The sequence below is a fragment of the Mirounga angustirostris genome, unplaced genomic scaffold (assembly GCF_029215605.1).
Source record: "Mirounga angustirostris isolate CCGP_5_RB_7025 unplaced genomic scaffold, mMirAng1.0.hap1 SCAF_3, whole genome shotgun sequence".
Lineage (NCBI taxonomy): Eukaryota > Metazoa > Chordata > Mammalia > Carnivora > Phocidae > Mirounga > Mirounga angustirostris.
Window position 1 is genome coordinate 142,605,633 of NW_026991711.1, and position 23,133 is coordinate 142,628,765.

The following is a 23,133-nucleotide window of genomic DNA, read 5'->3' on the forward strand; positions in this document are numbered from 1 at the left end:
CTCAAAATGGAGGAAAGACCTAAATGTGAGACAGGAATCTATCAAAATCCTAGAGAAGAACACAGGCAACAACCTCTTTGACCTCAGCCACAACAACTTTTTGCTAGACATGTCTACAAAGGCAAGGGAAACAAAAGCAAAAATGAACTATTGGGATTTCATCAAGATAAAAAACTTTTGCACAGCAAAGGAAACAGTCGACAAAACTAAAAGACAACCTACGGAATGGGAGAAGATATATGCAAATGACATATCAGATAAAGGGCTAGTATCCAAGATCTATAAAGAACTTATCAAAGTCAACACCCAAAAAACAAAGAATCCAGTCAAGTAATGGGCAGGAAACATGAACAGACATTTGTCCAAAGAAGACATCCAAATGGCCAATAGACACATGAAAAAATGCTCCACATCACTTGCCATCAGGGAAATACAAAACCACAATGAGATACCACCTTGCACCAGTCAGAATGGCTAAAATTATCAAGTCAGGAAACAACAAATGTTGATGAGGATGCAGAGAAAGGGGAACCCTTTTACACTGTTGGTGGGAACGAAAACTGGTGCAGTCACTCTGGAAAACCGTATGGAGATAACTCAAGAAGTTAAAAATAGAGCTATCCTATGACCCAGGAATTGCACTACTAGGTATTTACCCAATGGAAAAAAATGTAGTGATCTCAAGGGGCACCTGTACCCCAATACCCATAGCAGCAATGTCCACAAGAGCCAAACTGTGGAAAGAGCTGAGATGTCCATCAACAGAGGACTGGATAAAGAAGATGTGGTGTATACACACACACACACACACACACAAAGAATATCTGATAAAGAAGATGTGTATAGATATAGATATAGACACAATGGAATACTACTCAGCCATCAAAAAGGATGAATACTTACCATTTACATTGATGTGGATGGAACTGGAAGGTATTATGCTGAGTGAAATAAGTCCATCAGAGAAAGACAATTATCATATGATCTCACTCATATGTGGAATATAGGAAATAGCACAGAGGATCATAGGGGAAGGGAGGGAAAACTGAATGGGAAGTCATCAGAGAGGGAGACAAACTATGAGAGACTCTTAACTATAGGAAGCAAACTGAGAATTGCTGGATGGGAGGTGGGGTAACTGGGTGGTGGGCATTAAGGAGGGCATGTGATGTGATCAGCACTGGGTGTTATATGCAACTGATGAATTACTGACACTACATCTGAAACTAATGTTGGCTAATTGAATCTAAATTTAAAAAAAGTAAAGTTTTGGGGCACCTGGGTGGCTCAGTCGTTAAACGTCTGCCTTAGGCTCAGGTCATGATCCCAGGGTCCTGGGATCGAGCCCCACATCGGGCTCCCTGCTCCGCGGGAAGCCGGCTTCTCCCTCTCCCACTCCCCCTGCTTGTGTTCCCTCTCTCGCTGTCTCTCTGTGTCAAATAAATAAATAAAATTAAAAAAAATTTTTTTAAAAAGTAAAGTTTTAACTTATAACTTATGACTTTCCTTCCTTTGGTTTGCATGTTCCATACATATTCGGAAAAATATATGGTGATGAAAGTACTCAACCATAGAAAAACTATGGCATAACGCCATGAAAATACTTGGATAAGAACGAACACTATCTGCAGAGCCTATAATAAGAGAGACAGAGCAGTGATTCTCTTTCATACTCCAGATAATCTCCAGCAATAACATCAGACAACTGGCAGTTCAAAAAACAATGTGAATGATGAACAAAGCATTACTTATAAACACATGTAACATGAACAAGGACAGATCCACTGAAACCATCAGGAAATCTCCTGAGGTTAGAGTTTAGGATTGGATTAGTTGATGATATTTGGTAGAGAGGACAAATGAATACTATCCCTGATCAGGAGTATAAATCAACAAAGTATAAAATTAGCAATTAGAAGAATTTAAGTATATTAGAAAAGAGTGTGGATTACAGAATTACTGAATAGTAGTATAGCCTATTTTTTTTGCTATGAGTTTAAGAGAGATGACAGGACAAAGTATTCACAGTACACAGGACAAAAATTTGAAGAGGGGAATGTTCTGGAGTGACAGAACTGTATCCTGACGGTAGTGGTGGTTGCCCAAATTTACACATGTTAAAATTTTTAGAACTATATATACTCCCAAAAAGTCGATTTTATATGTGATAATTTAAAACATAAAAGAGAAAAAAATTGTTAAGAGGTATTGTTTTAACTACTAAATGTAAAAATATCCTTACTGGAAAATCTGGGGATTTCTTTGGTTCAAGGTCATAATTCATATATTAAGTGTACTTAATGAGAATTTAAAAAACCCTCTATGGGCAAAGAAAATCTCAAAAGTTCAGAAAATAAAACTTTAGTTTACTTTTTTAGTTTACTCACAAATGGATACATTTAAGTCTCATTCATCCCTTTGCAAAACATGAAACTATACTTTCTGATTGTTACTAGAGATGGCAAAGCAGTTTGAATGGGCTTAAAAATAAAATAGGCTAACTATATTGGCGGGATGAAAAAAAGTACATTGTTTTTTAAAGTTAAAAAGTGAGAGCATTTTATTGAGATATTTTCTGTTCTCAGGCTCTGAAAAATACTTACTGGTTATGTGTCAACTACATGGGATAAAACTATCTGAATATTTCCCAAACACCAGTTTTCTGCATGCTGCTTTCATTATTTTTGCCATAGCCATATATTATGTTATTATTATTTACTTATTTTTTCTTTAACTCAAACTAAAATTGACTTTTTAAAAACAGAGCAATAATATTCATGAAATCATAGGTTTAATGTCTTCTTTCCTATTACTCACTTTAAAAAGATTGAAAATTAACATTAAAAATTAAAACTTTCATTATCTAAAACAAGTGCATATATTCTTCTTATTCCCATACCACAATATAGGAACACAGGCAAAAGGCACATCTAAAATAATCTAGTTGCAATCTAGTTCCAAGACATCTGCTGACAGCTCCAACATGACCTAGAATATAAACATTCCTCTTAGGTTTTTAAAATTGTTAGCTGACTATGTAATTTCTTAAATAACTCCGAATACAGCTTTTTTCTACTTAAATCTCACATTTGCACCACATCAGCCTGAAAATATCCCCTAGTGTTCCCAAGGCTCGGAGCAATCTGTCCTCAAAGGTGAATTGTGGATGAGCACTCCAGATACAAAGACAGGCAAGTTCCCAGCCATCTTCTCTCCGAGAAGTAAACTGAGGAGATTCTTTCAAGAAACTCTTACCAGAATTGGCTTCTCTACTTTATATACACAATCCTATTTATCCTTATAAAATCAACTAAATAAACACAGCGCTTTTACCCCATTCCTTGTCACCTGATATTAACTCTTGCTGCCTTTTATCCTTTGAACAACTTACTCCTAATCATGTAAAAATTTTATCCCCTATGTTTCTCACTTGGAATAGATTTTTTCTATTTTCCATTTGATTCTTTTTTTTTTTTTTCTTTACAGCTATTTCAGGAAAATCCACTCCCCACCGCCCCCCCCATCTAAATCTCTTTTGTCTTTCTCTGCTGTTTACCACAGTATTCTATAATTACATTTCTTATTAAAATGTCATTTTGGGGAACCCGATTTAGTTGAAAGAAAACTTTAAATTGTCTAAAAAAGATTGTTCCACTTGCCAATTCAGCTGATACCTTGAAACAGATACCATCTAGCTGATATTTGCAGTGTTTGCCATCTGACACAGTAACTACAGGTACCTGAGTCATTTCAGTGGGATCCAGACATGGACGAATATAGAGAAGGTTTTCAGATCTCTTCCTCTCCCTTTTCAAAGTATTAAGTGAGGGACGCCTGGGTGGCTCAGTCGGTTAAGCAGTTAAGCGTCTGCCTTCAGCTCAGGTCATGATTCCAGGGTCCTGGGATGGAGCCTTGCTTTTGGCTCCCTGCTCAGCGGGGAGCCTGCTTCTCCCTCTCCTCCCCGCTCCTGCACTCTCTCCCTTCTCTCACCCTCTCTCTCTCTAGCTATCTCCATCTCCCTCTCTCAAATAAATAGATAAAATCTTAAAAAAATAAAGTGTTAAGTGATAAAATCCTGAACACTTTTCTTAGCAGTCCTACAATACTCTACAAGTTAGATGAAAATAATAATTATGATGTTAATTTATATTAACATTTTTTTTCTTCTACTAATGCATGTCTGTCCTCTGTAATTATAATGAGATATGTAGAACTAAGTCAACAGTAATTCTTTTATTCAATCACCAGTTTTTAGGGTGAATAAAACATTCAGGGTGAATAAAAACATTCACGTAAATCCTACAATGTGATCTTTGCAAGTGATTCAATTTAGTACAGTCAAGACTACATATACATATCATAATAATCTCATATGGAGAATACTCAGGAAAATCACTGGAGATATTGCAATTAATGACAATAAGAGTTTTCTTTTAAAGAGTCAACTGGCTGTCTCATAGACATTTGATTATTAAAAATAAACAAGTGTTTTCAAACCTCTCTATTAAAATGTTTGTATCACTTTTAAATGAACAAGTACCTTGTAAATACTCATATTAAATTAGCTCATGTTCATTCAGATTACACAAGAAAGCTATCTATGGATTGAGAAAATTGCGATTCATTGGTAAATAATGCTACAGAAGTGTTTTTGTTGTTGTTGTTGTTGTTGTTGTTGTTTTCTTTTTAAGGAAAAAAAGAAAACCCCACATAGTTCTAGCTACCAATATTCCTTACCTGGCAGAATTTATTGGTCCCAAATAAGCCTCTTCTTTTCTAAAAAAGTAAAAGTTAGAAGTAGTCATCTGGAATCTTGAGGCTAGCAAGCACATTTACATGAAAGTTTTAAAAATTCATTTTCCTTGTTCATCTCTGATTAAAAAGCCTGCAATGCTTACTGACGAAAAAGCAGCAAGAGTTAACACTTGCCACTTTTTCTAATGAAAATCATGTAGAAATGAAAAGCAAAACCTATTAGTGCAATTAACTGGGAGGTAATAAAAATGAAAGATGGGCTTGTGGCTATTACCAGGAATTGAGGAGATAATTGGAGGCTATGTATGGACAAATTAACTTTTGTATTATGGTACTTATAAATGAATTAATGAAGTTGGCCTTATCACACCATCTATTATATTTTCAATATCAGAATCAGAACAAACAGGTATCCTTGGTGTATTCACCGAGATTATGGAACCACAAATCTGTGTGAATTTTTAAAAAGTGTTATTGAGCATACCCGAAAGTAATTTACATCTTCACAGTGTAAGCAATCATATAAAAATATGCAGCTGCAAATAAAACTCAGCCACAGGGCAAAAGCAACACCGCGGCACCTCACTAAATGAGTGATGCTATGAGCAAGGAGGGAAACCGATGTAGGAGCTCGAGGATCAAAAGGCTTCAGACTAGATGATATTTAGGTTCGAGGCAAAGAACTTAGAAATACAAACTTCCTACTATCTCAATAATTTTCAAGAGGTCTGAAATTTGATTTATATCCTTGTGAGAGCCTTAAATTGATTTCACTGGCCATCCAGTGTGACTGGGTATTGGAGTAAATGGAGTACCACCCAATTAAAAAACAAAATGAGACTGCTCCAGAATGATAATACAAGGTTTTCTTCTCTGTGGTTAAATGGCTAGGGATCTGCACTATTCTTAAAGACAGAGAAATGTCATCTTAAACTCAGCCATCTGTCTTAACTGATGTACTGAAAGGCATTTGGTAAGCACTTGTGATACAATAAACGGGCAAATACTAGCTTTTCTATTAAACAGAAGTAGAAACCAGGTTTTTGACTTTTAAAGTTTAAAAGTCAGTCCATCCCACAAACATTTCTGGAGGCCTAATATGTCAGATATTGTTCCAGACTAGATGGTGTGGGATGAGTCCAACATAAGGACATATTTATAATTGTAAAAGTTAAATGAAAAACAGACACTATAAACTGTATTTAACTGAGGCTGGGAAAAGAAGTGACCTTTAAGCAAAATAATGAGGCCCGAGAAAGCACCTAAAGGTCTGTCTCTTTTGCCCCACCTCTACTTTCGGCTTTTTCTCCGTTTTCTGATTTTCTCACATGTTAAGCACCCAGGACCCTCCCTTTACCAGTGACGTCAATGTGTTAGCCTCCCCGGGGGGTGGGGGGGTATTGGCCTTTCAATTCCTTTTTTAGCTGTGGAATAACAATAATAAACATCATAATATGAGCAGCTTAGATTTACAGAGCTCTTACTGTGCGCCAGGAATTATACTAAGGGATTATTTTGTGTAGTCTCTACCGTCACCCGAGGCAGATACGATTATTAGCCTCCTTTACAAATGAGGACTCCAAGGCTTTGAGAGGTTTAATAGCTTGTCACCCCTGAGTCCAAAGGTCTGAAGCCAGGATTCAAACTCAGGTAGGAGTCTCTCCCCACCCTGTTCCCTGCAAACGGACCACTGAGCAGGGCTGACGGGTAGTGCACGTGGCGCTGCTGACACGGGTGAGATCTGAAGAAAGGATGGGGGTTCCTAGCACCTCTGCAGCCTGGAGGGCAGCTGCCTAGTCCAACTACACATAAGGCCCATTTGACGCTTAAGTAAGCTTCCTGGAGAGGTGAGTCTGGGTTTTTCTCTTTCTGATCCATGTCTGTCACTCTTAGAATAAGCCCATTTCTTCTTGGCAACTTCAGGAGAGCCAGAAATAAAAATTGGGGCTGTCCTGTCCCCTTTCTCCGTTGTAACGGTTGGGCTTGTGCACAGAATATGGCGCTTAAGAGAGGGACTACTTAGAGATCACACACAACCGGGGACGGTCATCATTTACAGCTGCCCTTGATTTACTGCAAAGAGGACCTCGACGACCAAACCCTTGTGACCCAGGGCTATCTGGAAGCTTGGCAAAGCATCGCTTTTTAAAGTGTAATATTACCAAATTACAGTAGTACAAGAAGAATGATTATTTTTCATCCCTTCCTTTTTTAATATCGGATTTATGGAAAAGAATGTGACGACAGGGTCTCATTAAAACTTCAAACATTCACAAAGTGACACATTTAAAAGTGATAGCTACATCATTGAAGAGTAATATCTTTTTGAGTTACTTCAAAAAAAGGTTTTGCCTTTTATATTTAAATGCTCTGACCACATGCCTTGATATTATTGTTTTACTTTTTTCAAATCCTCAAAAACTTAAACAGAAACAAAACAGACACAGCTTTCACAAAGACCCATTTCTTTTCACAAAGATCCAGAGAGAGAAACAACTACATAATGTTGGCAACAGCACCTCAACCACACAGCTTTGTAACAGTTTTGGATTTCAAATCAGAAGGCTCAATAAAAGTAAACTGCAGGGAACGTTACACTGGAGTCGCACGCTACTGAGACGCCTGCATTTTTGCATCTGGAATGTGGACAAGCACAGACTTGCAAGGCTGACGCGGCTTCTCCTACCCAGAGCACCCTGACAGGGGTCCACATGGATGCCGTCATTGTCACTGAAAGGAAGACAAATGGCATGCAGCTCTCTCCACAGACGGTTGACTCAGCCGGGAGCCATATGTATGGAAAGGTGCTTCCCCCACAGATCTCCAGCTCTTTGCTAGAACCACACATGGGCGGTGCCTCGCTAATCCAATCAGCTGTGCCAACGGCAATGGGATACCTTTCCTCCACCGGGAGGTTAATCAGTCATTCAGAACTGGTATAAAGGCTAAAGTAAAACAACACACGCTTAAGGAAATAATAGGCAATAGGGCCACATTATATCTTTATCTCTGACCCAATAAGGCTATCACTATTACTACTACTATTTTACCAAAATATGGTAGGCTGTTAAGTATTCTGAGGCTGGTTAACAATTAGCAGCATGCGATTGCTGCAGAAATGGAATGGGATCCCAGAATCTCTTTCCAGAGTCCTCCTAGTGGTGGTCAGTAGTCTCTATAGAAAATGTGAGTGGAATCATCCCTGAGATTTGAAGAAGCCAATCAGAGTAGAGCACAGATTAGCCTTTCATCCACTGCCTTTGTTTAAATAAATTTAGAAGGCTAGGTATCTTTCACTCAAATTCCATATCGTCAGACCCTCTTTGAAAAGTTCTGAGATTCAACAAACAAGATTGTATATTCCATTGACAAAAAGGATGACTAAGTAAGGAAAAACACCCGCTGTTCTATTTTGAAGATCTGTTTGGAAAGAAAAACTGAACTGCATTTTCCAGTGGTTTTTGGAGAAATTCCATCTTGGTTTTATTTTTGGAAGAATAAAAAGAAACATAGAATGCTAAGAGATGTGTGTTTCTGCCATAAAATTTCATCCCCTTTCTAGATCACTCTGATGGTAAAGGATGCAACATTTTTAGAGGTTAAGTGTTTCCTATCAACTTAGACAGTTCAGGACTAGGAAATTTTTGCTCCTTTTCCAACACATCACACTTTCATAAATGCACGATTTTCAATTTGCACAAACACTGTATTTTCTTGAAAATTCATTGATTTAACAAAAGTTTATTAAGTGGCTATCATTCATTGTTTTGGGGACTGGACATACAATGAAGAACAAGCCTTCAAAAAAAATACAACATTGTAGTTGAAGAGACCTATACATCTAAAGTAATAAATAAGGTATTTTCAGAGTGTTTAAGTACTTTAAAAAAAAATCAGATAGGAGAATGGGAAAAAAAACACATTTTACCACAGGTAATTCCTAAAAACATTTTGGTTGTCTTGACACAACTGTGATTCAGATACTTTTACATGTAAAATCATACCCAATATGTAAAAATAATGACACTATTCCGTGATTTAGGAAAGTTGATACTGAGTTCCGAATTGTACTTCTGGTGAAAGTAAGGGGCGCGTTCCTCAGCTTTCAAAGTGGCCTGTGAGATTTCTACAGAGGATGTTCTTCAACTACTAAGCACCAAGGTAACAAGTGGATGTCAGAACTACTATGATCGTCACAACCCCAGGGAGAAAGTGATCTGCATTTTGGAAGTTCTCTGAAGATGAGCGCTAAGTGCTAGATGCCTCTCACTTGGAAACCGTCCTAGTGGGTTTCTGTGCAGTGTGGTTGGCCTGGTACTTAGTGAACAGCGAAATGAGCATGAGTTACTGCTCTTATTTTTTAAATAAGTACAGATTTGGTCCATAATCTAACAGTTATGAAGATACTACAAGAAAATAATGTTTTTCACTTTTAACACTTTTAGAATTTGAGAGTTACCAAAAGGTAAAAGCAAAAAAGTAAAAAGCAAATGAATGGGTGGTTTCACCACTTCCCTCTCTTCAGTGGAAAACCAGTTGAACACTTTTGACAGATAATTTTAAAACTATTCTGAGTAAAAGGAAGAAATTTTAAGGTCTTTTTTAGACAGCAGTTATTTTGTTAATGGGAGATGCCACCTGTGTACCTTACTGAAGCCGCACGTCTCATTCTGACAGTAGATCCTTGTATGTAAGAAATATGGTCAGTACAAATGTAAAATGTTCCATTTTCCTGGCGGCCCCACATGCCGGGTGATTCTCCATGCTGCCAGGGATTAAGAGTCATTCAGCCACGCCGTAGTTGTGCCACTGGCTAATTTAAGAAGCCGCATCAAAGAGCATTTCAAAAAGTTCAGCTTAACAAATAAGACTTTCAATTTGTGTCTGCAATGGGTATGAGACTTAACCCAAGGTTCACTCAGACCTCATTGCAAGGACACACACACACCAAACAGTTTGGGGTGTTGATGTTCTGATTCAAACAATAGATGAGTAAACGAAAACATTTCAATTGCATATTATCCATATCAGCTTAAGCAATGCATTTCGAAATGTCTAATCGGTTAATGCGATGTATTAAGGAAGCCCAGACCACTCTCCACTCTAATTCCAACTGCTGCTTTCAACATAGGGAAAAAGCATTAAGGTAATGAGCTGAGTTCTATCTCCTAAGAAAACCCAATGCTTTTCTTTGTTTGTTTCCATTCTTAAACAAGCAAATGTTTAGATGTGACTGGAAACCACTGAGAGAGAGAGAGGTGTTTTTCCATCAGGATGTGAAGAAAGTTCTTGAAAGCTTTTTGTTTTATCTTCAAGATTTGATGTTCTTATGACTATAATATAATTTTTTGGCCGATGGATGCATACAGATATGAAAGATCTATAACATCTGTCAAAGATAAGGTAACAAAAAAAATTCTTATGAAATTGTTAGATGTCCTTATGAGAGAATGCAAAAAACTTAGAAAATTTTTAAGAAAAAGGAAAACTGTGGAGTCTTCTAGGAAATTAATAAGAATTTAACTCTACTGTGAATTTTAAGAGCAAAGAAGAAATAAAATGATAAATCCTATTAATACATTTTTCTTTCTGGAAAAGTTACTACCTCCAAAGTATTTATATATCTCAATAGGGTATATTCATATTTCAAAAACAGCCTAAGTTTGCATAGTTGACAATGAACTATGTCACCCCCTGCACCCCCCTCAAAAAAAGTCCCACTAACAAAGCTAGAGTACATGCTTCAGAGTGATGGGAACAGGAACTGGATTCACCAAGAGAATCTAAACTAAACAGATCAGCTGTTTCCTGTGTTATTTAGTATGGTGTCTTCTCGGGGTGAAATAAAAAAAGAAAAATTATTTCAGGAATATGGACTGAAGAATAGTTTTTCAATAGATGTGCAAAATACTCAAGAAGATAGAGATTCATTTGAGGATAGATCATGAGAAGTGATTATTCTATAATACATTGGAAGGAGACATCTATCCTGCAGTTTGGAACACTGGCTACTATCTGAGATAGAAAATAGGCACTTTGCTCTTGACCTTTCCTTTTGTTTTTAAAATGGTGACTTGAAAACAGCCCCCAAAACTTTGTCTTCAAGATTAAATTTCCATAACATAAATTTCAGTGCCAAAAGTAAGTCTGAGAAATATCTTTTTAAAAAATAGAATTCTTCAGGGCACCTGGGTGGCTCAGTCCTTGGGTGTCTGCCTTCGGCTCAGGTCATGATCCCAGGACCCTGGGGTTGAGCCCCGCATGAGGCTTCCTGCTCAGCGGGAAGCCTGCTTCTCCCTCTCCCTCTCCCACTCGCCCTGCTTAAGTTCCTGCTCTCGCTATCTCTCTGTCAGATAAATAAATAAAATCTTTAAAAAAAAATAAAATAAAAAATAGAATTCTTCATAATTTAGGAGGGAAAAAAAAATGCCATACCAGTAACCAAAAACTACTTGCTCATACTTATGGATATACCTTTAAAGTTATTGGTGCAAAGCCTCCAAATACAAGTAAGAAAGACTATGTTTGCCTGTGTTCTGGTAAGCAGGCTAAAAAAAAAAAAAAAAAAAAAAGTTACAAAGGCTTTCTAAGAGACTAGGGAAGCAATGAGCTTTCTTGATTTAAAAATCAATACACCTCCCGAACAGCCAAATGCATTAACTGACATCCTCTCAAAACCATTCTATCAAAGCTAAGTTTGAAAGGCTGTTCGGTAACTAATCAGATATATCCTGACGGTGAGGCAAAACAGGTCCGTGACACAAATTAAAAAAGTCTAAGATGAAAAGAAAACCCCACCAGGCAGGAAGAAGTGCAAATGCGGAAACCCAGGCCTCTTTGGATGTATTCTTTATTCTGCAAAGCAAAGTGGAAATGAAATGTTTTTTCCCCAAATGCAGGACAACACGTTTCTTACCCTTGTGTTAAGAAGAAAGCTGACAGTTGAGGACTGACAAGGCTCAAGGCAAGGCAACAAATCTGCAGTGTTCCAATCCTGAGCATCTCGGGTTCTTTCTCTCCATACCATACTCTCATTACACAGTGGTAAAATGTCAGAGATCATCTGCGTTTTCAAACTGGTTTTTAAATTTGTTTTAGTTTGAGCTCCAGAACCACCCCCCCCCGTCACCCAAAAAAGGAACCCTATCTGGAAGTTTAATATAATAAATACCGAAAACGGTGCTGGTTATAACTGGTAGGCCAGGCCCCACACCCACCAGTCTGATTTTAGTCCAACTTCCTCACCTGAAAATGAGAAAAGATTTGGAGAATTTTAGAGACTTGCTTGAACCCCTTCAGCTAAGCCCAGAACCCAGATGTCTTGCTACAGTAGCCAGATTTGCAAATAAAAATATAAGATGCCCTGTTAAAGTTGAATTTCAGATAAACAACAGATCATTTTTTTAAGTAAATATATGTGCCAAACGTTGTATAGGATATTCTTATACTAAAAACAATTTGTTGTTTATCTGAAATTTAACTTTAACTGGGCATCCTGTATTTTATCTGTCCCTGTTTCCTTGTTTGTCCTTTTAAAATTAATTTATTTAAGTCATCTTTACACCCAACATGGGGCTCAAACCCACAACCCGAGATCAAGAGTTGCATGTTTTTCCCATTGAGCCAGGCAGGCACCCCTCTGTCCCTGCTCTGTGATGCCCATCCAAGGATGTCATGACTACATCAATGTTGATTCTATTTGTCCTTCTTACAAGCTTACTTTGTCACACTTAACATTTTAGGGCTTTTATTAGGAAAGTAGTCCCCGAATAGTTTTGTGGACAAGTGACATCAAAACTTTTTACGTCATATACTTATCTCACTATTACTTTTTTGTATGGATGTATATGTGTATTCATATTAACTCTCCTCAGCAAAAAAAGATTTTTGGTTCAACCCTGCATGTATATTATACAAAATATACCATACTTACTTGGAAAGTAAAATAAAGAGCTTCCGTATTATGCCTTACTCTATTCTCTGCAGTGATAACTGCTTTATTGAACAAAGCTCTGTTAATGGTACAGCCTGACATTTAACATTGATACATTTGATTTATAATTATTTTTAGGTGATTGCAAGGAGGCTACAGTTCAAACTAAAAGTAGTCTGAACTGAACTGTCTTTCTTTTCTTCTGAATTTGTAAGGAAATGTAGTCACTGGCAGGTGAAACTATTTTATCCACCAAATTTGTTTCAAATATACACACAGCCTTTTCTACCTCTATATATTCTGAATAAAGCAACATATAAAAGAGAAAAATGAATAGAGCAAATGAAATCATCACATTAAAAACGTGTCTAGCTTGCTCATATTTTGGCCATGGATATCTCATCAAGATTCCCTCGTCAAGCAATGGAGAAAACCCTCCATGCACCACCTAGCCAGTTGTCAGGAAATAGAGAATCCCTCGGGAACATTCATGAAAAGTTTGAATGTTAGGAAGCAAAAACCATTTGTATTTATAATCTATCTACTCCTTATGAAGATTTTCAGAAATGTTTCTAAATGTTTCTGTTTTCCATTCTGAAATTCAGCCTATCGGGATGCTTGGCACCTTCAAAGTCTTCGTAACACTCATTTGAAATTTTTATTCACACTTTGTGCCTCCCCCAACCTTTAACACTTGTACTAAAATTGGACAAATACCTCTATCTAACAACACAAGAAGTTCATATGTCACTTTATTTAAAAGATTTTGTATAATTAGCCAGGAGTCACTTAATTTCTGCCTCACAACAAACAATATCACAGAAACAATTGTTGGCAGTTCTCTAACCACTGCAGGGCAACTGGCCTCCCGAAGCTGGGGTTAAAAGCTGGCCTCTGGAAATCAACCATGCTCTCGGCAGAGAAGAATATTTCAGTGATATGAAAGCTGAAATGGAGACTATAATCTTTTGTGATTACCCTCGAGGCCGAAGCAAACGCAAAAAGGAAAGTCCATGAATTGCTGATAATTTCCTGTGATGACCGATTCCCAGGAAATTCTGATATAATTCTTGCTCTGTAACAAAATGATGGTTCCCCAGAACTGAAGCTTCAAAGAACTCCACCTCTGGATGTCACAGTGCTTCTACAGAAGCTACTCGTCCATTAAAGGGGCCAGGCCTGTGAGGCTGCAGCTCTCCCTCTGAAGACAATGGTATGTCTGATTGCACAAGGAGTGATGAGCTATGTGCTACAGGCTGTTTTTCCAGAGAGTTCTTTTATGAAGGAATTGATTGAAAATATATCTGTTTTAAACCTTTTTTTCTCCTCATAGAAGTTTAAAGATGGATAGATATCTCTGCTGTTCCTAATAGCTATGTAGCTATGATTATCTAGGCTTATATAATTTTAAAGATTTTATTTGGTCTGATAATTTGTTTTCTCTGAGAAAAAATAGTTTTCATACAAATGTGCGTACTGTTACTATCTACTTAATATTTTGGGATAAAATATAAAACTACTCATCTTTTTTTGAGTAACCATCAAACCTATAGTTAGATGCCCCTGCTCAGAACACAGGTTAAGTGGGTCCTTCTTATATGATTGGCAACTGAAATTCAGGAAAAAAGGGGGAGGCAGGGTACATGGAGATCTCTAACAGTCAAAAGTCCAAAGAATTTTTAGAATAATTCTCCATTATCAATACATGAAGGATAATTTAGTATGTTGGCTTCTATGAATGGGTTTAAAATCTTTTTAAAATTGTTATGTTAACTACTGCTAGTTGAATGAATAATGTGAAAATAAAGGTTCTACGTTTGGAAGTCAACTGTATTTTATTTTATTTTAAAAAGATTTTATTGATTTATTTGAGAGACAGAGCATGAACACAAGCAGGGGGAGAGGCAGGGGGGTGAGAGAAAGGGAGAAGCAGACCCTCCACTGAGCAGGGAGCCTGATGGAGGGCTCCATCCCAGGCTCCTGGAATCATGACCTGAGCTGAAGGCAGACACTTAACCAACTGAGCCACCAGGCGCCTAGAAGTCAGCTGTATTTTAAAAAAGTATAACAGAAAACATTGTTACATCTTAGGAGTCAATGACAATGTGCCATAAGTGCACAGCTCTCAGGTTCAAAATATCTTTATCCATAGCCTTTAAAACCTAAATATTATTGAAGGTAAACAGGCAAAATGGAATTCAGCCAAACCAGTGTGGTTATTCCCCACCTCCATTCTATGCCCTCTTCCCAGCCCTGCTCCAAATTCAGTTGTAGGCTCTCTTCATTGCTTTTAGATAGTCAGGTGATTCTGATCTTTATGTATGATCTTTATGTATGCCCTACTACTATCTCATTCAGCTCATTCAGCTAACTTAATTGAGTACCTGCTTAGCAGCTACTACTTTAAACTGAGTAACTACTTTAAACTGAGTATAAATGTCTTAAACTCAAGAACCAGGTCTTAGCCATGTACATATCTTTAGCATCCACCTTAATTAGGATTGCTCTAATGCACAAAACCAGCTCCAGTGATAACTATAACTTGGTTTATTTATGGTAATTGGTTAGGAGGATGAGATGAAGGGAATAGACATACTAATAAGAATATTAATTTTATTTATAAGAATAGAGCTTTGCTATTTTAAGAGTCCTTTCATAAACATGACCTCATTTGATATTCGTGGGAATTTTAAATTGTTCAAAATAACAACATGGTGATATGCTGGCGTGCCTGGTTGGCTCAGTCCACAGAGCATGCAACTCTTAATCTCGGGGTTGTGAGTTCTAGTCCCACATTGAGTGTAGAGAGTCCTTCAAAATAAAATCTTTAAAGAAATAATACGGTGACATGTTATATAGTTATGATTTTTTTCACAGACTCTCACTAAATTTCAGAAGTTTTCTAAATATTCAGTCATATCCTCAATCTTCCATAAACATAGTAAGCCCAAGTTTTCATGATGTAGTGATGAAGATTAGGAACGTATTATCAACTCTAGTTGTAAAATGAGGAAAAGTGGAACCAAATGACTTTCTCAAGGTCAAAGAAAACGAATCCAAGTACAGGGGCTGTGGCTGCCAGCCCAGTGCTCTTTCCCTATGCAATGAAGTTAGATCACTCTGCCCTCTTCCCTCCTGCACTGTGACTCATGCTTCTACCGGGGGCATGAAGCAGAGTCAAGGCCAGGCAGGACTGTTAGAGGCTTACTGAGGAACAAGGCAAGCAGAGTTACTTCTCTGGGATGAGAGAGAATGTTCCAAGTGGCTTTGGGGAGGAGGTGGGATATGACAGACAAATGAATGAGTGACTCAGTGAATGCCACCGCTGACACACTATACCATGTGATAGTGGCTATTACTAGTCATTTCAGCATCTGATAGCTTCAGCTCATTTTTGGGAAATGAAGGTTTTGGGGGTTTGATATTATTATGACAATGAATCAACTTACATATTATGGATGTTTGGTGTCTACATAAAAAAACAACAACAAATAAATTAGACCCAGACACATATTTTTGATTATTGGAGGCTTTATGTATACCTATAATTATTGTAAATCATAAACCTGTGAAAGAGATCAACTATATTTCCTACTATAACACTCAGATCTTTATTTGGCTCTAGAAACTGTTCACAATAAGAACAAAGTATGAGAATGACAAGATAAATCTATCTTCTTTTTTTTTTTAAGATTTTATTTATTTGACAGAGAGAGACTGAGAGAGAGAGCACATGAGAGGGGGGAGGGTTGGGAGGGTCAGAGGGAGAAGCAGACTCCCTGCCGAGCAGGGAGCCCGATGCAGGACTCGATCCAGGGACTCCAGGATCATGACCTGAGCCGAAGGCAGTCGCTTAACCAACTGAGCCACCCAGGCGCCCAATAAATCTATCTTCTAAATAGAATACACTACAGGGGTGCCCAGCTCAGTCGTGGAGTGTGTGAATCTTGATCTTGGGGTTGTGGGTTTGAACCCCATGTTAGGTGTAGAGATGACTTAAAAATAAAATCTTAGGGGCACGTGGGTGGCTCAATTAAGCCTCTGCCTTCAGCTCAGGTCATGATACCAGGGTCCTGGGATCGAGCCCTGCATTGGGCTCCCTGCTCCCACTCCCTCTGCTTGTGTTCCCTCTCTCTGTCAAATAAATAAATAAAATCTTTAAAAAAATCTTAAAAAACATAAAATTAAATTAAAAACATAAATAGAATATACTGCAAAGGAGTTTTTCAATCTGACTTTAGGAGCCACAAGGATTTATTGGGTATTTAAAAGAACATGTCCTGGGGTGCCTGGGTGGCTCAGTCTTTAATCGTCTGCCTTCGGCTCAGGTCACGATTCCAGGGTCCTGGGATCAAGCCCTGTATCGGGCTCCCTGCTCCACGGGAAGCCTGCTTCTCCCTCTCCCACACCCCCTGCTTGTGTTCCCTCTCTCGCTGTGTCTCTCTCTGTCAAATAAATAAATAAAATCTTTAAAAAAAAAAGTCCTACTTGAATAACCTGTTAGAAATATACACATTTAAATTCAAGATACGTTAGGGTGGAGACGAGCTCTTGCTTGTCTGATATTTAGCTTTTTTTCCCTTTTCAGTGGCAGAGCTGTTTACTGGAAGAAATGTGAAGACTGGATTATATTCTTCAATCTTCCATTTTGCAAAAAGGGTGCAACAATGACACATGTAACCTATTTTCATATATGGGTGTATTAAAAGGATTAATTGTAGAATGTCTTTAAAATATGCTAAAGCCCTCTGATACTAGACTTCCATGAAAATAAGGTGTTGTTCATATAATTTAAATTTTCCCCCAATCTATTTCAAGGATCAGAACATAAAAAGGAAGGTAAAAAAATCAAATTGACAGCTAAATCTGTGAAAAAAGTATTTTTCCAAGATTCCTATGTGGTTCCGCAAAGATGTTGAAACTTCACAGATTGCTCAATAGCACTCCAATTCTTCTTTAGCACCCTCAATGACAATTCTAAAAGTAAAGGGATTGGAATATTCCAAACATGTTTTTCCTTCCCCAAAAGAGATTTGAGACCTAATTCTGAATACAAGAATCTAGAGGGAGGGGGAAAAAAAACAGTCTGTGCTATTGGATGGATTCCCAAATTTCTGATAAAAGTTTTTGAGAAAACACCACCATCAATTAATGTTTATGGAGCAACCAATTTAGAAATAACTTTTTGGGCTGGAGGGAATGTTCTGCGCAATAATATTTTGCTTCTTCTCATACTTATTAAGCTCCCTTACTTGACCACTGGCACATGAAGACTTGGTCACTGAGAAAAGCTAAGAATAAAGCTGTTGTTGGTTTCTTCTTCTTTGAATTAACTGGAGTTTTGTTAAGAATAAGAGAAATTATTTTAAGAAGATGGCCTGACATACACACTTTTTCCAAGTTGACTCTGCTCTTGAAAAATGCTGACCTGGGACAGCGCCAAGACAGAAGACCTGTCTCGCCAGAAAATCTGATGTGCCTTCCAAGTACACATAATCCTTGAAACTCTAGCACTGAAGATGAGGCCCCAGAGCATGTGAGGTTGAGATTAGGATAATGAAAGAGACATGCAAGAGACCACAGCATGGTGGGACTACAGATGCCTCTTTTCACAGGCTTCTGAAACCTTGTGTTCCTTTATTGCATCAGGGCCCATCAAGGTCTTAATCTGATGTTTCTTGGCAGCTTAATCAACTGAATTGACTATTGACTATGAATAGTATACTCTATGATGTTATGGTGAATTATACAAGAGGAGGAAGTAATGTCAGACAGAGAGCAGCTTCTGTCTTATTCTCTAAAACCCTTTCTTAGCACAATGACTGGCACGTGTAGACATTCAGTGAGTGACTGGGAATGAATGCCTTTTCCTAGATGCCCTGCACAAATAATTTATTAGGGAGAGAGAAGGCGTATGACCACATATTATATAAATATACATGCATACATACACACATACATATACACCATATAAATAATATCTACAAATTCTAAAGGGGTTTCAACAGTGTGTAGAGAAAAGGAGATCTGAACACAAAGTCTGTGATAGGTAAATCTTGAGACTTTTGAATAAGGTAAAGGACATGACCTAAATTTTAAAAAGATATGTTTGTAGTTTGAAGAGAAGAAGGAGACAATAGCACAGATGGTCACTATGTAGTTTTTTTTCCCTCCCAGGTCATGTTTACATAATTTTTCTCTGTCATATTGAATAGGGATGTAAAAATTTCCAGGCAGGAATCTATGCTTAAATATTTGTAGAAAATCTTCATTACTTTTGTACTGCATTTCAAAGATGAATTCCTATAAACATTTTTTTCCTAATGATCTAGGGGGTTGCTGTTGACCTTTTAAAGTCCAATAATAGGCCATCACCCTCCCTCCCTCCAAGCAAATTTCAGTAACCATGGAAAATTTCAGCTTGGCATATTTTAATATATATTTCTTTAGGACATATAGAAGAATAGGATCCTTCAATGTATCTTAAGCATATCATGAAAAAAATAAAAATTCAACCCTATTCTCTTTTTATTTTATTGTCTATTTTATTTTAATTTATTTTATTTTATTTCTATTTTACTTTTTTTTTTTAAAGATTTTATTTATTTATTTGAGAGAGAGAGAATGAGAGAGAGCACATGAGGGGGGGAGGGTGAGAGGGAGAAGCAGACTCCCCGCCGAGCAGGGAGCCTGATGCGGGACTCGATCCAGGGACTCCAGGATCATGACCTGAGCCGAAGGCAGTCGCTTAACCAACTGAGCCACCCAGGCGCCCTCTATTTTACTTTTTTAAAATTTGGATAAATGTATCACTTCAAGTAGTTGGACATATTAATATCCTAGGAAATAGGGAATACGTAACTTTTTAATAACAGCAAAGCATTACAAGAGTAAAAAAGAAGCCTCAAATGGCAAAAATTCACAATTGGTTGTATTAGCAGAGGTAAAATATTTTATTTAAATTAAATTAAAGAAAAAATCAAAAGTTAAATAAGGACTTTATTTGGTAGTGAAGGTATTAAAGACAGATTAAAAAGTTAAATGTTTTGGCTCACTCCAGGTTTCCTTACAGTAACACCTCATGAGAAACATGGTAGGAGTTAATAGCAAAGTAAATATGATTTTGATTCTGAATTTCTTTATTTTGTACCTCCTTGATAAATATATTATAACTATATTATTATTTTTGGTACAAGAAAGAAACATTTTAAATATTCATGATATTGCCAAACTATGAATAACCCAGAATCTCAAAGAGTTTGGAATGAAAAATAGTAGACATACAGATCATTTCACAGATTGTCATGGATGATTCAGAGTCATATAGGGATTTGGGATTTTATACTCAGAAATAATCTTTATTCTGTTCCACATATTTGTTCATGTGTCAGGAAAAATTAATTTCAAGGTATATAGTAAAAATCAGATTATTTTTCGCAAAAATAAGATTGCTGAGCTTCTTGAGATAAAGCAGCAATGACCTCTATTGTGCCTGTACTTTCTCGGAGCAGTTGCAAAAACAAAACAGGACCAGAAAGACATCTGAAATAGGAGGCAGAGAAATTGACAGGTGAGTGTGGTCTCAAGGTGGCTCTGAATCATACCTATAGCTCTGGAGAGTCACACAAATACATCTGTGCGTGTTCCCAATATGTGGCTGGTAAAAAGAAACTTGACCTGCTTATTATCATCACATACAATATATAGGTTGGATATATGTCTTAGTCTGTTTGGGCTGCCATAATGAAATACCACGGACAACAGGACACAAACATTTGGTCCATAACAGTATGTGTGTGGATATATCTTCTAAATGGACTTATTTAATTTTTTTTAAAGATTTTATTTAATCATTTGACAGAGAGCGAGCACAAGCAGGGGGAGCGGCAGGCAGAGGAAGTCCCGATGTGGGACTCGATCCCAGGACCCTGAGATCAGGACCTAAGCCAAAGGCAGACGCTTAACTGACTGAGCCACCCAGGTGCCCTGTGGACTTATTTTATCATACTAAGTTGATGCTATCCATCCTGCTCAGTATGCAATTTATTTCAATTCTGAAGCTGTCCCTTCTTACAGTTAATTAAGCACCAACTATTACCCTGTTGTTAAACACCAAATATTAAACACCAAGTATTAACTGGATTGAATGAAGATAAAGATTGGATCCATAGCAAAGGAAATGAGAAATTCTAATTCTAATAGAGAAACAATTGCATATACTTTGGTAGCTACCAAAACATTATGTACAGTAATTAAAGGATGACCATGAGGCATTTGGCAAATTTAAATAGAGTGAAAAATAAAATAGTGAAAATAGTTCTACTGGGATACAAAAAATCATTCTTTCTAGCTTTTCTTTAAAGCTCTATAAAGTTCAGTAACTATTCAGAGTTCAGTAAAACTCTATAAAGTTCAGTAACTATTTTCACTTTGCCTATATTTTTTGGGTTGTTATCTTGCCTTTTCTAGTCTTTTATTCTATTTCTTATAAGTTTCTTGGGCACTAGAGTATTTTTGTTTTATTTATTTTGTTTAGCCTCTTCCTCAAACCCAGTACTCTTTAGTGCATATGTTTGCAATAAAATCCAGTAACGAATAATTTTCCCTTTAAACTAACTGCGCTTAAGAGTAGGACCGAGGACGAGAAATGTAGTAGATACTTGGAAAGCTTCCACACCATCCACACAGAGAAAGCCGGAACTAGAGCTGCAGAAAAGTTTGTAACTAAGTATTGCCCTCCAGTGAAAAAAAGATGACAGTTCTCAGGAAAATAAAAGTCAAAGTAAACACCTGGGCTTATCGCCTATGCTTAGAAAGGGCTCAGAAATGTTGGTATTTCCTTTGCTGGGTGGAGGAGCAGGTACATTGAAAAGCATAAAACTGGGGCCCTTGCCTCCTTCCTCTTCTCCTTCCCTTCAGAAAAGTTTTACTGAGCTCCTGGGCCAGACACCCAGGCATAGGAAGACGAACAAGCTATAGGCCCTGTTTTTGGGGATCTGGCATTTAGTGAATACAGGTAATCAGGTAATGAGATTATGGTGTGACAACTGCTATGACGGAGGTGATCTGGGGGTACTTTGGAAATACAGAGGGTGAGCACTTAATTTAGACTTGCAGGTCACAGAAAACTTCCCATGCGGGAGGTGATATCTAAGTTGGGCCCTGAACGACAAAGAATTGAAGGTAGGCGGCAGGGGGGGGAAGTGAGTGAGGGTTAGTGGGTAGCCAGGCAAAGAAGCCCTACTAGGCTTTAGATATAAAGGTTGAGATCTTTAAAAACTTATGTTTTGGTTTGCAGATCTTTTACCTGTAAGTGGCTCAAAACAGCCCCTCGGTAAAGTAAAACTGTGGAAGGGCAGAGTTCACCTCACCTTTCACTAGACGTGCATCTTTGACCTAGAGCCTACCATAAATTATCAGTGACCCAAACTCCATTTTCCCTAGCATGTCTCTTCGGAACTCTGCTTGGACAGTATCTTGAATTATTTGCTTATGCTTCACATATAATCCCTGAGAGATTTTGTCAGTTGTGGAGTAGAAGCTACTAAATGAAGGCTGTGAAGTGTATCTCTTCATTGTGCACAATTTAGTATAGAACAGGCACGTGTTCTCTTTTGGAATATGACAGAATCCCATTTCAGTCTTGCTATAATTCTCATGTAACATTGTCATACTCCACTACAAAAGCAGGAGGAAACCATTACTTTATAGGTATTTTTAAAATCTACTTAAAGAAAACAAAACTTCAAAATTCCCAAACTTTTAGCTATGGTATCAGAATACAGTGTTTCTAGTCTTCTGATAGTAACTATGAGTTAAGATATATTTCTTTTATTTACTAATACTATCCTTGGTTAAAAATAAAGTGATTATAATGGCACTCACCTTGCTTTTCAAAGAATAAGTGGACTATTGAATAGAATATAATTTTAAAATTTGCTAACAAGAAATTTTAACTTTTTAAAATCTATTCTGCCTCAAAGATATTGTTTGTAGAGGTCCATTTTACATATTCAAAAAATTCTTTCCTCTTTCTACTTAAGGATTCTGCCGAAAATTGCCTACCATGCTTCCAGAATAGAGCACGAAAGATTTCTTACTGAGATTTGTTCACGCTGAATCATGTGGAAAGTTACATGGACCAAAAGAGCCAAAGGCATGGATGAGCCAGAACATGACTTTGGAAGTTAGGAGATTTTTTTTTTTTTTTTAAGATTTTATTTTTAAGTAATCTCTACCCAACAGGGGGGCTCAAACTTTCAAGCCTGAGATCAAGAGTAGCATGCTCAACCACCTGAGTCAGCAGGTGCCCCTGAAGTTACGAGATTCTAATTCAAGTCTCTGTTCTTTCTTTACTAACTCTCTCTCCTCCTCTAGGCAGTAGTAATTATACGATTTACTAAAATGTTCTAAGACTTGAGTTCTTTGAGGGCTATAGATCATAA

General features: G+C 37.4%; 1 protein-coding gene across 9 annotated transcripts in view; it reads right to left on the minus strand.

The window, feature by feature from the left end:
- ZNF385B (zinc finger protein 385B) overlaps positions 1 to 23,133 on the minus strand; it is a 396,676-nt gene that overhangs the window by 62,111 nt on the left and 311,432 nt on the right. For 6 of the 9 annotated variants that reach the window (XM_045868424.3, XM_045868423.3, XM_045868427.3 and 3 more), the window contains one exon: positions 4,738 to 4,776. The exons of 2 other annotated variants lie outside the window; for them this stretch is intronic. In XM_045868424.3, the coding sequence (XP_045724380.1) occupies positions 4,738 to 4,776 (39 nt within the window). Of the gene's footprint in view, positions 1 to 4,737; positions 4,777 to 7,441; positions 7,808 to 23,133 lie in introns of those variants that run through there. One more of the 9 variants, XM_045868426.3, reaches the window with a different exon arrangement.